General features: G+C 53.0%; 1 protein-coding gene across 1 annotated transcript; it reads right to left on the bottom strand.

The window, feature by feature from the left end:
* Positions 1-1,038: 1,038 nt before the first annotated feature.
* C2CD2L (C2CD2 like) lies at positions 1,039-12,064 on the bottom strand. Its single transcript, XM_043994736.1, has 14 exons — positions 11,706-12,064; positions 9,438-9,533; positions 8,834-8,953; positions 8,555-8,665; positions 7,889-8,005; positions 7,644-7,779; positions 7,233-7,341; positions 6,959-7,023; positions 6,564-6,691; positions 6,272-6,446; positions 5,535-5,636; positions 5,160-5,293; positions 4,256-4,541; positions 1,039-2,107 (listed from the first exon to the last, which is right to left on the bottom strand). The coding sequence occupies exons 1-14, from the start codon at positions 12,054-12,056 to the stop codon at positions 1,896-1,898; spliced, it is 2,142 nt and encodes a 713-aa protein (XP_043850671.1). The 5' UTR covers positions 12,057-12,064; the 3' UTR covers positions 1,039-1,895.
* Between the last annotated feature and the right edge of the window lie 2,346 nt (positions 12,065-14,410).

Raw genomic sequence — 14,410 nt, forward strand, 5'->3', positions numbered from 1 at the left:
TCACCTCATGCATACCCTTCCTCTAGCAGATAAAGACACTGAGGTCTAGAAAGGTGACCTCTCCAGGGTCCCTTCAGAGAATCCTATCTACAGCTGGAAGGAACCTCAGGTTTCTGGTCCAACTCCCTGATTTTTCAGCGGAGGAAACGGAGGCTTAGGGAGAGACTCGTCCAAAGTCACCCAGGTAGCTAGCATCTGAGGCAGGATTGGGATTCCCATCTGCTTCCTCCCCTGGACTTCATCCTCTCCACAAACTCTTCATCCTGCATGATGAAATCAGCTTGAAAACTCACACCTCAACAACCCCCCAGCCCCTGGGGCCTCTTCCTCCTTCTAGCAGGAGGCCGTGTCTGGGAGAAAGTACAGCTCCTCCCAGTTCTTTAAGGAGGGCACACAGGGAATTCACCTCATCATTTCCCACCTGGCCACTCTCCTGGACTTCATGACCTCCAGAAACTCATCATTTTGCAAGACGAAATCAACATGGAAACACCCCTCCTGAGATCATTTTCCTCCCCAGCCTCAGGACTCACTGTGCCCCAGAGCCCAACTCTAAGCTTCTTTTTCTTACTTAGCACAGTGCCTGTCACACAGTAGGTGTTTAATCGATGCTTACTGAATCTGACCTAGAAGTACGCTGCTCCCTGGCCTGATCTGTATCTTCCTTCCTTCCTTATCACTTCCTTTATGCTACCCAACACATGGCCAAACAATCAGTCACGCAAGGCTTTTGGATAAGATGAGAAGCTCTTGTCTGTCTGGACTGAGGAAACAGCTTGCCTAACCCAAAGCCTACGTCCAGACAAAATAGCTCCTGTGTGGCCCAGCTGACTCCCAAGATGTGAAGGGAAATTCTTGCCTCCCCCTTCCCTAGCTCACACCTCAACGGTCCTCCTACCCATCAGGCATTTTACAGATAAACCTCACACAAATGACATAAACCCTGGTCCCCCTCAGCCTCCCTAAGCCTGTCACCCTTCCCCACCCCCACCCCCACTAGTGGCTCTATCTCCCAACTCACAGAAGACTGACCACTGGTTTTTGTAAACTCCAATTTAATTTTAATTCAATAAGTTAAGTTCCAGGCCATCACACAGCAATGGAAATCATTGTCTCCTGAAATTCACAAAGGTGCAGAGTTAACGCTTCCTCCTTCATCACACATTCCTTAAATAAAAGCCAGTCATGGCCACTACTGGCCTGGGGAAAGTTCCCGCCTGGCCCCTGGCTCCTTCCTTCTGCCTATGGAGAAGGCATCAAGTACAAAAACAGTAATAAAGAGGGAGGGATGTGGAGGGTGTTGGGGAGGGGGGGAGTACCTGCCCCCCATCCCGGGCACCGGCCCGGCTTCCTATGAGCTGCCAATGTACCCTAGGGCAGACATTGGTGCTGGTCTGAGTGATGATCTGAGGCCTAGATGCCCCAGGCCAAAGGAAAATGCCCTATCCTGGGGCATGAAAGAAAGGGCACCTTGGAATGAGGCCCTTTTTTGTCCACTCACTCAATCCCCAGCCCACTGAGGGTCAGAGACCACACATATAAATAGAATAAATAAAGGGAGAGAGGGAAACTTTGCGGGGCTGGGCATCCTGGGACTTCTATGAGGGGACAATATCAGTAGGCACCAAGTTCTGGGTGCGGCCCATGTGTACCAGGACAGAGCCCTCCTGCATGTTCCCTGCCCTTAACTACCCTCTTCTCGATTCTCAGACACTCTTAGCCCTCATCGTAAGTACCCAGAAAACTGGCCCCAAAGCCCAAGGCTGACAGGGGTTCCCAGCATCCAGAAGACTGCCCCCAGCCCAGGTTGCCTAGGGGCTGGGAGGGGGTGTGGTAGGGGGAGGGCAGGGTTGAAATCTCAGCCCTTTCCTGGTCCTGTAGTAGTTGGGAGACGCTCAGAGCTGGGGACTGGGGCTGCCGTTGGCCTTGGGTTTGGATTTAAAGGAAAATCGCTTAATGAGGCGCCGGGAGAAGCTGCCAGCCTTCTTTCGGACACTGGGCACAGCAGCCGCATTGGAAAGGTCGTCGTGTGACTGGCTCAGTCCTGCCTCCTTCTGTCGTTGTCGACGGCGGAAGATCAACTTCGTCCCACTTCGAAGGAAACTCACTGTGGGGGTGTGGGGGGGGAGGCAGAGAGGAGACTGAGATCCAAGAAGTCTAGAGAGAAACTAGTATACAGAATTGGAGGAAGGACAAGATGGGGAAGAAGCTACATCCTAAAGATATGTACACAGTCTAGGGCTGTGACCTAGAAGAAGGTCCTGGGCATCCCCAGGGGTGGAACTAGAAACACAACAGAGAAGATCCTTCCTGTCCAAGAAACTAGGATAGATTTGGAATACTGTGTGCAGCTTCAAGCCCTGCAGCTCAGGAAGGAGTCAGTGTAGGAGCTCAAGAAAGATGAAGGCTGACAAAGGGGGACAGGAGGGGTGGTGACATCCCAAGAATAGGCCATGACACTGCTCAAAATCCTTCCATGGCTCCCTACTGCCTGTTAGGGAAACTGTTCTCTCCTAAAATAAACTTGGTCTAGCTCTCTCCTGGCCCCCATCACACTCTGCCTTATGTTGTTATATTATACTTATTAATGAACACACCTATGCCACGAGAGCAGATGGTAAATTCTCTGGGGGCAAGGGTTATAGCAGTCACTTAATAAATGTCGGCTCCCTTTGTCTGGGATTTAAGGCCTTCTACAACCTGAAGCCAGGACTGATTTCTTGCCTTTTCTTATACTACTTCTATGCTCTACTATAGAGGCAGCAGCTGGCCTTGGAATAAGTAAAACTCTGCGTTCAAATTCAGCCTCAGCCACGGTAATGACTGTGTGACTCTAGGCAAGTGATTTCACCTCTATGCCTCAGTTTCCTCAACTGTAAAATTGGGATAATAATAGCATTTACCCCCCAAGGTTGTTGTGAGGCTCAAATGAGGCAATAATTGTAAAAAATGCTTAGCACAGTGCCTGGCACATAGTAGGCACTATATGAATGTTAACTATTATCATTATTATACATAAAATGAGAATTATAACAGCACCTACCTTGCTTGGTTGTTATGAGGATTAAAAAAAATAAATTTTCTCAAACATTTGGAAAGTGCCTAACACAGTGCCCAGCACATAGAATCGCTTAGGAAATACTATTTCTCTCCCCATCTCCACTCCAACCATTCTTTCAGGCCCAGCCCACAGGTCCCCTCCTCTGTGAACTCTGAGCTTTCCCCAATTCCTCCAGCTGGAAGTGATTTTTCATTCAACATAACTTCTTATGGTCCCCTATTCTGTGTAATTCATGGTCCCTAAGACAGCTAAAAGATAAATAAGACATGGGTCTCTGCCCTCAGAGAGGTTAAAAATCTTTCCTTTCTCAAGCTTTCCCATAATATTTTCTTTACACTTCATTCTGGATTGTAATATTTTTAATTTTTGTGTGTCCTGTGCCCCCCAGTACTAGGATAAAAGATGTGTCAGGGCAGGGTTCGTGCTGGAGGCCAGGCACCTAGCAGGGTACTCTATACTCTAAGTGCTTAATGCTTGTTGGCTTGTTGAATCAGGCAGGAGTCTCTTAAAGCTTGAAAAGAGGTAATTCAGGACCAACATAATGAAGCCCTACTTGACACAGGAAACAATCAACTTAAAGAACTCATTAGCCCAAGCTGGAGTAGAGGCTAAACATGTAAAGAGGTTCCTGAAAGGCCTAGATGAATTCACAGAACATTAAAGCTAGACAACAGGTATGCAGGATGGATGAGTCAAGAATGGGATGCTTTCTGGTAAGCCCCGGCCCTTTGAGGCTTGAGACAAAGACAACCATTAACTGCCACAAAATGTGTCACAATCACCAACAATCCTGGGCTGGAATCACTCTGGGTCTCACCCAGTGTGGCAGTTCTTATGTCCTCAGGGACAGACAGACGGTGGGGTATGGGCGGGGCATGACTGAAAGGCAAAGTAAGGGTGAGACGGACAGACAGAGAACAAAAACTGGAGTGAAACCTAAGGGAGAAGAGAGACTGGTCCAGAGGATGGTCCTGGACCTGCGGGGAAACCTGGAAAAGAGGCCCAGAGAGAACGGGGAACTAGCTGGACCTATTAGATCCTAGCATCTAGGGAAGCCCTCTGTGCCTCGGACAGGTGATCTATGTAAGGTAAGGCCTGGCAGCCTGGCCTGTGACCAGTATGCCCATGAGTATCACTGACCCATGGGCTGGTACCAAGGAAGAGTCCAGGGGAGTCATTCTTCCCCCTCCTCACCTTTGTGGTCCTTGAGGCTTCGTGTCTCCAAGGCTCCTGTAGAACCGGTTTCTGACTCCACATCATCCACAGATGGCCGTTCTGAAATGTCTGAGCGCGTCGTCTCATCCGTCTCCTGAGTTCCCGCCGGACTGGACAGGGCTTCCAGGGGTCCAGGGGACATGGCGGGAGGATCCAAGGGAGGTGAGGAGGGATCCCCGGTGCTCTCTGCCTCACTCTGCATTGAAGCCTCCATAGAGGCTGCATAGCCCAAAGACAATGCCAACTCATCTTGGGCAATGGGAACCTGGGCAGGAGAGGTGGGCAGTTAGAGGCCGGCTGGACACCCTTCCCAGTAAATTAAGAAATCAAAAAAAATGGGGCAGCTAGGTGGCACAGTGGATAGAGCACTGGCCCTGGAGTCAGGAGGACCTGAGTTCAAATCCGGCCTCAGACACTTAACACTTACTAGTTGTGTGACCCTAGGCAAGTCACTTAACCCCAATTGCCTCACCAAAAACAAAAAACAAAAACAAAACAAGAAAAAGAAATCAAAAAACCATTTATTAGGCAATTTCTCTGTACACCAGTGCTAAGCACAGGAGATAGAAAGAAGCAAAAATAGAAGCTCACGTTCATTCTAATGGGGAGGAGGTCAAAAACATATATAAATTGGAATCTACAGGATAAATTCAGAGCAGAAGGTCATTTTAGAGGGGATGGCACTAGCAACTGGGAGTAAGGATGGGGGTGGGATCAAAAAAGTGGTACTTGATATGATTCTTAAAGGAAACCAGGGATTCTAAGAGCTGGGGTTTGGAAGGGAAAGCCCTGCCAAGGCCCAGCTAGGGCAAATGCATGGAGATAGACGATGGTGTCTTGTGTTTCGGGAGCGGCCCAACCCCTTCCCCTTTACTCTTACTACCTTAGAGACACCAGATATGATGAGGGTGCTACGCTTGGTGGGCGTCTTCTTAGCAGACCGTCCACTGGGTTCTGTCAGCTGTCGGATGGCTGTTTCTGCCACAGGGTCCAGGCCATTGGAAAGGTGGCTGTCCCCTGCCAAAGAGCACTTATCAGTGCTCCTTGTCCCCTAGATCCCAGAGTCCGTCCCAGCCTAGCTCCCAATTTCTTTGATATCTGGTGGCTGGGTGTTGGCAGCATTCTGTGACTCTTCTGCCTAACCTGCAGCCTCCCACTGTGGTTACTGCATCCCACCACCACCATCCTCCTACCCCCCCCCAGTCTGTGTGCACATGTGCACACTGGATCACTCACACACTCACACACACACACTCACGGCTGCTGCTGGGGGAGGCACTGCTGGGGACACTGCTCTCGCTCAGCACAGTTGTTGTTTTCTCTGTTACCTCCACCTTGGATGGGGAGCGGGAGGGGGAATCTATGGATAAGGAGAAAGATCAGTGAGTTGAGAGCACCCTCAACCCCCTCCCAATAACTTTTCTCGGTAGGTCAGAACTAAGGTACTAAATAGCTTAGGAAGAGAAAAGGGAAAGGCAGGGGCTGAGGGGGTATATGGACAGAGACTGAAGAGGCCCAGAAGGTGGGACAGGGAGACAAGTGAGACTGGAGAAAAGACACAAGAAGAGACTGAGGGGAAAGGAGGAAACTATTGAGAGAAGGAAGAAGGAAGAAAGGAGCCAGATTAGGAGTAAGGGGGAAAGGACCCGAGTTCAAATTTGGTCTCAGACACTTGACACTTACTAGCTAGTAACCCTGGTGTGTGACCCTGGGCAAGTCACTTAACCCTCATTGCCCTGCCCAAAAAATAAAGAAATAAAGGAGTAAGGGGAAAAACGGAACAGGGAAGGAACTGGAGGCTGTGTGCCCAGATATGGAAGGATAGAGACCCATGGGATTGACGGCTAAAGGGACTGAGAGCTAAAGAAGTTGGAGTGTAAGGTCATCCTTCTACCCTCCCTCCTCCAGAGGGTTAAGGTCAAGCCTAGCTGACCAAGCCCTGTCTCTGAGGTCTTCCTGTTCCTTCCCAAGCCTCTATATCGTCTCCCCTTTTACCTAGCTTGCCATCAGCTCTAGGCCGGGACTGGACAGTAGTCACTGTGGTGACAATGGTGCCGTCGGGCATAATGGTCCGATCCAATTCAATCTTTTTGGTGGGTGTGATGCTGGGTCGTGGGGTGGGTGGAGCGGGGCTACTCAGGTTCCCAGGGGAGCCTTCTTCATATAACAGCTACCAGGAAAAAGGAGAACACAGAAAATGGAGATCAGGGCCTTGGGATGTCACCCTCCACCCTGATGTCCCCCCATACACAGGCTGCCTCCCCCAACTAGGGGCTCAGTTTCTCACCTCTAATGCTAGAGTGGCAACTTGGCCTGAGGTCTTTCCTGGCCCAGGAGTCAGGGGACACAGCTGCCTTCTGGAGGTCTGCCTGGAGGGGGAGCCCACAGGCAATGTGGCATGGCCCAGGAGTACATCTGCAGAAAAGGAGGGGTGGAGGGGGCGGCTAGGTGGCGAAGTGGATAAAGCACCGGCCCTGGATTCAGGAGTACTTGAGTTCAAATCTGGCCTCAGACACTTGACACTTACCAGCTGTGTGACCCTGGGCAAGTCACTTAACCCCCATTGCCCCGCAAAAAAAAAAAAAAAAAAAGAAAAGGAGGGGTGGCCTGGTAATTGATGCCCCCTTCAAGGCCGAGTCTACCCTACCCCACTCCCAGGATACCCTCCCCACAAACACTTACTGTCTCCAACATTGCTGCTCCTTAGCACCTTCAGGGTCAGCTCCCGGCTCTGGGGACCTATTTCCCTATGGGTTAAGGAGGAGGGCAGGGGAAAATTATTGATCAAGTGGGAAACTGTATCCTCCTGGGCGACCCATTTCCTCCCTGTCTTGGAGCCATCACCCTCCCAGGGTCCCATTGGGTTAAAGGTACTTGACCAGGATCATCTCCTGGAGGTAGCTTCAGTATGACTATGCAATGACATATGGGAGAAAGAGTTATTGAGATTCCTTACAGAGCCAGTTCTTCCATCCACTCAACCTCTGGGGCAGCTCTTACTGGCTTGGTCCACTTCTGCTGCTGAGGACTGTCCAGCTCTGCCACACAGCACAGATCCCCATTTCCTGAAAGGGAACCAGAGGTCAAAAGTCAGAGATTGGGCAGGGTACAAAGATCACTGAGCTGGAAGGGACCTTAGAGATTATCAGGTCTAATTGCCTCATTTTATGGGTGAGGAAAATGGGAATTTGAAAACAGGAGGTAACTTCCCCAAGGTAACACAGCTAAAATAAATAATACAAGCCAGGATCAGACCCACATTACAAAGAGAAAAGTCTAAGAGTCACGGTGAAAGAAAACTGGTTTAAAGATATAATACCCGAGCCTCAGTTGCCCCAACAGTTCCCCCCCCACTCCAATTGCTCACCTCCTGTTTCATCTCCTGTCTCACCTCCTGTCTCACCACCTACATGGGTTGCCCTTAACTGTCGTAACAGAAGCCGAATGGGTTTGGGGGCAGCTGGTTGAACTGGGGGCCCTGTGGTTGGCTTCTCACAGGATACCTAAGACCAGTTGTAAAGGAAAAGGTAAAGATGTTGAAAGTCCCCAGAAGAAGAGATTATAGGGGACAGCCCATGATTTCAGCCCTGGTCTCCTCAGGGGTCTACTTACCATGCCCCCTGGAGCTGGACAAGCTCTGAGGTTCACCATCATGGCAGGTTGTGTACTGACAATGGTATCCTTAATCAATTCCTCAATAGTAGACAGATCCACCTGTTCCTCACTTCTCTGCAATGATGGCAAAGAGAGGGTGAGGAATCACAGGCCCCCTAGCCTTCTCCCCTTTGTTCGGCCGTCTCCTGACTCCTCCTTCACAACCCCATTTGGGGTTTTCTCAGCAGAGATACTGAAGTGTTCACCATTTCCTTCTCCAGCTCATTTTACAGATGAGGGAACTGAGGCAAACAGGGTGAAGTGACTTGCCCAGGGTCACACAGCTAGGCTGAGACTTGTCTGAGGCTAGATTTGAACTCAGGTCTTCCTGACTCCAGGCCCAGCACTCTATCTACTGCACCACTTAGCGGCCCTCTCCCTTTGCTTCCCTGAATACATTCTCCATTGAATTTTTCCTCAGCTGCCTCCTAATCCCCCTCCCTTCCCTGGTCCACTTTCCCTTTGTCCCCTCTCATCGAATCCTCCAAACCTTCCCGACTTATTCCAGCCTCTATCTCACTCAGTCTCTTCCTACCTTGTCCCACCTACTTTCCTCCACCATCTTACATGCTCCCCCTTCCCCTCCTCACCACCCCAGCCCTCTACCAGCCCCAATCTACTCACCTCCTTCCCCTGCAGCTTGGGACAAACTGTCATGTTTAGCTCAGGACGGTCCTTGAAGGCCCAGGAGACCAGCAGCCCCTCATTGGCTATTTCTTCCAGGTTGACCTCCAACTAGGGATGGGGGGGTGGGAGGAGGCATGTTGGTCTTACGCTTGCTCATCCCTCATCACTTCTCTTCTGATCATCTTCCTGGTCTCCATTCCCAAAAGGAGGTTCTGATTTAAACCTCAAAACATCCTCTCCTTACCCCTGTCCCCAGTTTCCCCCTTTCCCCTCTACCTGTGCTGGAAGAAGTGTCAGGGTGACGTGGTAGGTCTCCATGGAGACAGCAGCTGGGGACTGCTGGGTCACCGACACTGGGAACTGAACGTCCTCAGCACAGAGCTGGCAATGAAGGACCTGAAACGGGCACAGGGAGCAGAGCGAGGCAAAGGATTCTCTCTAGCTTCTCTATCTGGGCACACATTTCAACACAGACCCTTCCACCACCACCACCACCCTTATCACAGATCTCTGGGGAACCAGAGGAAACCCCAGAACTCTGCCACAAGCGTTACTGCAGGCCCAGAGCTGTGCTAGGGACTGGGGAGGGAAGATGAAGTTTAGCTAAGTCATGTTCCCTGCTCTGGGAAAGTCTAGTGGAGAGATATGGATAACATTAGGGAGACAAAAAGTGATGTGAGATAGAGGGGGAAGGAAGGGCATTGAGATGAATGGTTATGGAGGGCTTCCAGGAGGAGGTGGCATGTGAGTTGGTCTTAGAATTCAACAGGTAAAGGGAATAAAAGGAAAGGCTTAGAGAACTGAAAGGACTCTGGGAGCTCACCCTATGGATCCAGAATTGGCTATCTATCACCCACCCAAGCACTATCCCACCCCTCACCATGCTGTGCTCTGACTGGTCCACACAGGTCACGTGACTGACAGTAGCATTAGGTGGGAGTTGGGGTATCTCTTCGAAAGTGATCTGGATGGAGCTCTAGAAAAATAATTGGGGGTTGAGGGGCAGGGTCAGGCTCCCTGAAGCTGACCCTACCCCCATCAGAACTGGTCTGCTTCCATCTGGCCAGGTTCCTGGCAGCTGCAGTCACTTCGGCTGCAGGGTTGGCTCCTGGCCTCCCCCTGGACCAAGACCTGGGTACAGGGAGCTCTCCCTTCTAAAAACCCCTCCCCACCAGGGGGCTTGATTGATGCCACTTCTGCAAAAACAGGCTGGGGAAGGGGGCAGGGCCCAGAAGACCAAGGTACCTGTTTACCAGTTTCCCAGCCCCTACCTACCTCCTCCCCCAAGCAAAGAAGACTATGGATTACCCTGGGGGGGAGGTGGGGGAAACCTGGGAGAGGGGACCAGGATACAATAATAACAACAATTCCTATTTATCGATTGCTTTAAAGTTTACAAACATTATTCCTAAATGTTGAAATCCTGGGAAAGGAGTGGTTGAAGCCTAGGGCTTGGGCTGAGAATAGAAATCTATTGGGTGGAATGTTTCAGGCTGACACATGGGGGTGGAGTTGGAATTTTTTTTTTAAGGATAGGGGAGGGGAAAAGAAAAGAGAATACAGCCTTGCCCGAAGATCAGCAGTATCTACAGAGCTAGGCATGGTTCTGGGGAACAGTACAGGAAGAACAACCAGCATACAGGGTTCAAATCCCTAAGGGGCCCAGGATAGCAGCTAATTCTTCCAGCCAGACACCAGGGTGAGATTAAGCAGAAAGCTCCTTAGCTCAAACCTGGGAAGAGCTGGCTCCTAAATCACCCGTAGCTCAGCAAGAGTGGGATGGGGGCACTAGAGATGGGAGGCTCACCCAGGATTCACAAGAAGGGGTACAGGCCAGGGAGAGCTCACTGCTTGGGGGGAGGGGTACAAGTTGGCGCCTTCCCTAGGACTTATTGGCAAAGGGAGCAAATCCCCAGAGCTCATTTGCCTGGCAAAGCAAGTCAGTAAGTGCTTCTGATCCAGCAGTCTCCCACCCATTCCTGGCTCAGACCCACCCACTAGAGGCAGAGGGGATGATGCTCAGGGCCCGTCTCCCCACACCTAGGGGAGTCCAATGTCCAGCTGAGTTGGCAACTCTTCACCTGAGGACAAGGAGCACAGAGCAGGGCAAGGGGGAGGGAGAGGGGTCAGGGTTTGGACTGACAACTGCCACCCTGACCCTGGAGGGCACAAGAGGGAAATAGAACAAGTCAGTGTAGCTGTTAATTCTTCGGAAAGGGACAGGGGCACTAGTCCAATAAGGACTTCCCCCTCCAGGAACTGAGCTAACTTTCTTAGAGGGTGGAGGGGAAAGGGGGTGGGGCAGAAAGAAAATGTTTGGGCTGGGCTGGTAGGGGGCTCCAGAGGAGGGAAGTCCAGCCCCGTCCACCCCGGTCTCGTGACAAATGCTTCCTGCCCCACTTCCTTAGTGGTCAGATGTCCCATGGTGCAATCCTGGCGAAGTGAACGGATCCCTGCCCAGGTTGGAGCCTCTGACTGACCCTTGAGGGTCAGGTCCAGTTGGGTCTCAAGCATCTCCTACGAATAGCTCCCTTCTAGCCCCATCCATTTATCCATATGGAGGAAGACATGGGGACTAAATGAGCTGAGACTGGTAGGAAGTAGGTAGCAATGGATTTTGGAGGGAAGGTCAGGGATTCGGACATGGGGAGTGCCCACTAGAGGCGGGGGAGAGGACGATAGCAACCAGGTACAACATTCCTAAGGCTGCTCGGAGCTTCTTATCCAACCGGGAACCCTCCCACCCCCCCAACCCCCAGTCACCACCACCACCACCACCACCACCACCAATACCACAGCTCCAGGTGGAGAAGCAGCTCCCTCAGCACAGGGATTAGCGTTGCTATGAGAACAGCAACTTCTCTGTCGGTTTTGGGCACTGAGGTTCCCCCGCCCACGGGGACCGGGTACTGGGGGCATAGAGCGCTCCCTCCACCGCTCACCTTCACCCAGACCCCTCTCTCCGAGGTGGAGTAGGGAAGTAGGGAGAGAGCCTCAAAGCTGGGGTACTCAAAGCTACACACACACACACACACACACACACACACACACACACACACACAGCCCGACCTGCTTTAGGTGCACCTGAAGAGCCCTGCTGGTCCGAACAGAAAGTGGAACCAAGCCCCCAGGACACCCTTCAACTTACCCCATCCCTGCAGGCCTGCTGATTAAGCGCTCGCACCCAAGCTCGCTGCCAGTTTTCCCGGAAAGATTTGAAGGCGAAGAGTGAAGCCAGGAGGCCCCGGACACCTGGCTCCTCCGGGACGCCTGCCCGGCTGGACCGTAGGCGCAACAGGGAGCGCCACACGCCCAGCTCTCGTAGCGACGTCCCCGGTTCTGCCACCCCGAGCCCCAGCCCCCGGCCCCGGCGCGCTCGCCCCAGCCATACACCTCGGGCGTACTGCAGCAGCCAGCCGGCCACGGTGAGCAGCGAGGCGGCGAAAAGGAGCAGCAGAGCCGCCCAGCCCACGTCTCGCCGCCCCCAGCCCGGATCCATGCTCCGCACGCCGCCCCGGCTCGGGCTCAGCAGCAGCCCCGGGGGAGCATGGCCCGGGCAGCCCTGCGGGCGGGGAGCGGGGGCGGGAGCGGGCTCGGCTGCGCGCGGAGCTCGGCTGGAGCCCGGGACTTCTCAGGGCTCGGGGGCAGCCGGGGCGGGGGCCCGGGCGCCGGGCTCGCTCTCGCTGGCTCCGGATTCTCTCTCCTCTCTTGGTCACATCGCGGGCCGGCGCCGGCGGCTCAGCCCGGGCTCACTCTCTCTCTGCCTCTCCCCGGCCTGCCTGCCTGCCTGCTTGCTTGCTCGTCTCCTGCCCGCCGCGTTGGCTCCGCTGGAGCTGGCTCTGGCTCCGCTTGGGGGGCTCCGGGGGCTCGGGTCGGCTCGGGGAGGGCTGCGTGCGCAGAGCTGACACTGACAACACCGCCGACGCCCCGCCCCCACCGCGCCTTAAAGGGGCCGCGCCCGACCGGGCGGGGCGGCGAAGCCGGGAGCCCGGGGGAGGCCGCCCGTACTGGGCGGGGGCTGGGGGCTCTGAGGAGGCGGTATCATCACTCGCCTCTCCATCCTGGGATGAGGGGAAAGGTGCGCACGCCCCGCACCCCCACGCACACCAACCGGAGTCGGTTCGACCTTCGGTGATGCTTTCCACTTCCCCCACCCCTTCTTCTACAGCCTGAGGTCACATCCCTGGGGGATTTCGCAGAACCCGAGGGAGCCCGTGCGCTTGTCAAGTTCTGCCCCGCCTTCCAGAGTCACTTGTCCCTGCACCTTGTCAATCCTCTATGACCCCCCTTCTGGGCTGGAGCACGGATGGGGGGTGAGGGCCGTGCGTCCCATGGCAGGGTTAGATGGAGGAGCTAAAGAAGGGAGGTGGGGTTGGATGTGGGGGATCCTGGCTAAGCTGGGAAGGAAGGGGTAGAAACTGGGAGGAGGAGACGGGGTGGGGGTGGGGGTGCGCTATATTGAACGCCTTCCTTCCTCAAGATAAATATAGGGAGCCTGTACCTTCGAATCCAGTTTCCAGGTGTCAAGGCCCTGGGAGGAATCTGGGGTTGGGGATGGGGGTGGAGGGAGGCTGGTGTTGATTCAGCTTCTGAATTATCTCCCTAACTCTGGCTACATACTTCCAAAGGAACACCTCCTGCCTATGGAAGCCGGATGGACCAGGTAGTTTGGGCGGTGGCGGGGTAAATGCCGTGAGAGCGTCAATAGCAACCCTTAGAAGTCTCAGACCCCTGAAACCCAACTAGTAGAAATCAAAGGAGGAGCTATTGTGGACACACTGTTCAGCCCAGGCTGTGGCAACCAAGGAGGGTGGGGATATTCACTATCTGCCCAGAGATTGGAGGACGGACGCAGAATGAAACCCCTGGTGCAAATAGTTTCTTAGATTACTCCTTTCCTCTAATAACCCCCCCCCAAAAAAAAAAACAAAACACTGACAGGGTGTAGGCACTCAGGCCCTTCTCTTGGAGAAGGGTGGAGAAGGGGTTAAACATCTCCCTTTTCCTTCCTTCCTGCCCCCTGCCCCCAACTCATAAATCCAGCTACTAGCCTGGGGAGTGACCCAAACCCGAGTAAACAATGCAGCCCGAGAGGTTGGAGAGCCGGACAGGGCGGATCTAGGCTGGGCTATGGCAGTCCAAGCCCCAGGGGGCCAGAGGGGGTGGGGATGCAGACTTCACTGAGGTCGGCTCCAGGCCCTACCTCTCCTTGGAAGGTTTAGAAAGCGTTGGAGTTTCTCGGGTTTATGGCCCTAATCCCAGGGGATTTAGGGGACAGGAGATTTAGGGAGCAGACTACAGTTTTTTGGCCTGAGGGAGTAGTTAGTAGTTGGAAGAGTAGCTGGGGTTGGGGGAGCTGGTTCTCCGGGAAAGCAGCCAAGAGCTACGTTGCTATAGCCGGGCCCTCCGATCTGAGCAAAGTGTACACATCAGAGCCCAATTCAAGTCCCACTTCTAGAAATCCAGAAAGAGCTCTCCGACTACTTTGGTGACCACAGGTCTTTTTTGAACCTGGGTTCAAATCCAGCCTCTGATGTTGATGCTAATGGGCAAATATTTTAGCATTTAAGATTCATAGAAAAGTAAAACAGAAAGGAGTTTACAACCCCTCACTTTACAGAGACCCTGAGAAGCCAGAAGTCTTGCCCAAGATCATACAGTTGTTATAGGCTGTCATTTATTGCTCTAATTAGATTGTAGTTTCTTGGGGAAAGGAACCAGATCAAAACCCCTGATTAAGTCGGCTTCAAAGAATTACTTTGTCAACCAGAGGGGAGGATCCAGAGGAAATGGAGATTGCTCAAGAGCTTGGGAGGGGCTACAGATTCAGCCCAGTAAGCAGGGTAGATAACT

Source organism: Dromiciops gliroides, chromosome 3 (assembly GCF_019393635.1).
Source record: "Dromiciops gliroides isolate mDroGli1 chromosome 3, mDroGli1.pri, whole genome shotgun sequence".
Taxonomy (NCBI): domain Eukaryota; kingdom Metazoa; phylum Chordata; class Mammalia; order Microbiotheria; family Microbiotheriidae; genus Dromiciops; species Dromiciops gliroides.

Coding starts and splice junctions, on each gene's coding strand:
- C2CD2L (XM_043994736.1), bottom strand. CDS start 12,056: ATGGATCCGGGCTGGGGGCGGCGAGACGTGGGCTGGGCGGCTCTGCTG. Junction 4,542..5,159: donor TCATATCTGGTGTCTCTAAG/GTAGTAAGAGTA, acceptor TCTCCTGCCCAG/GTTCCCATTGCCCAAGATGA. Junction 2,108..4,255: donor AAGCCTCAAGGACCACAAAG/GTGAGGAGGGGG, acceptor ACACCCCCACAG/TGAGTTTCCTTCGAAGTGGG.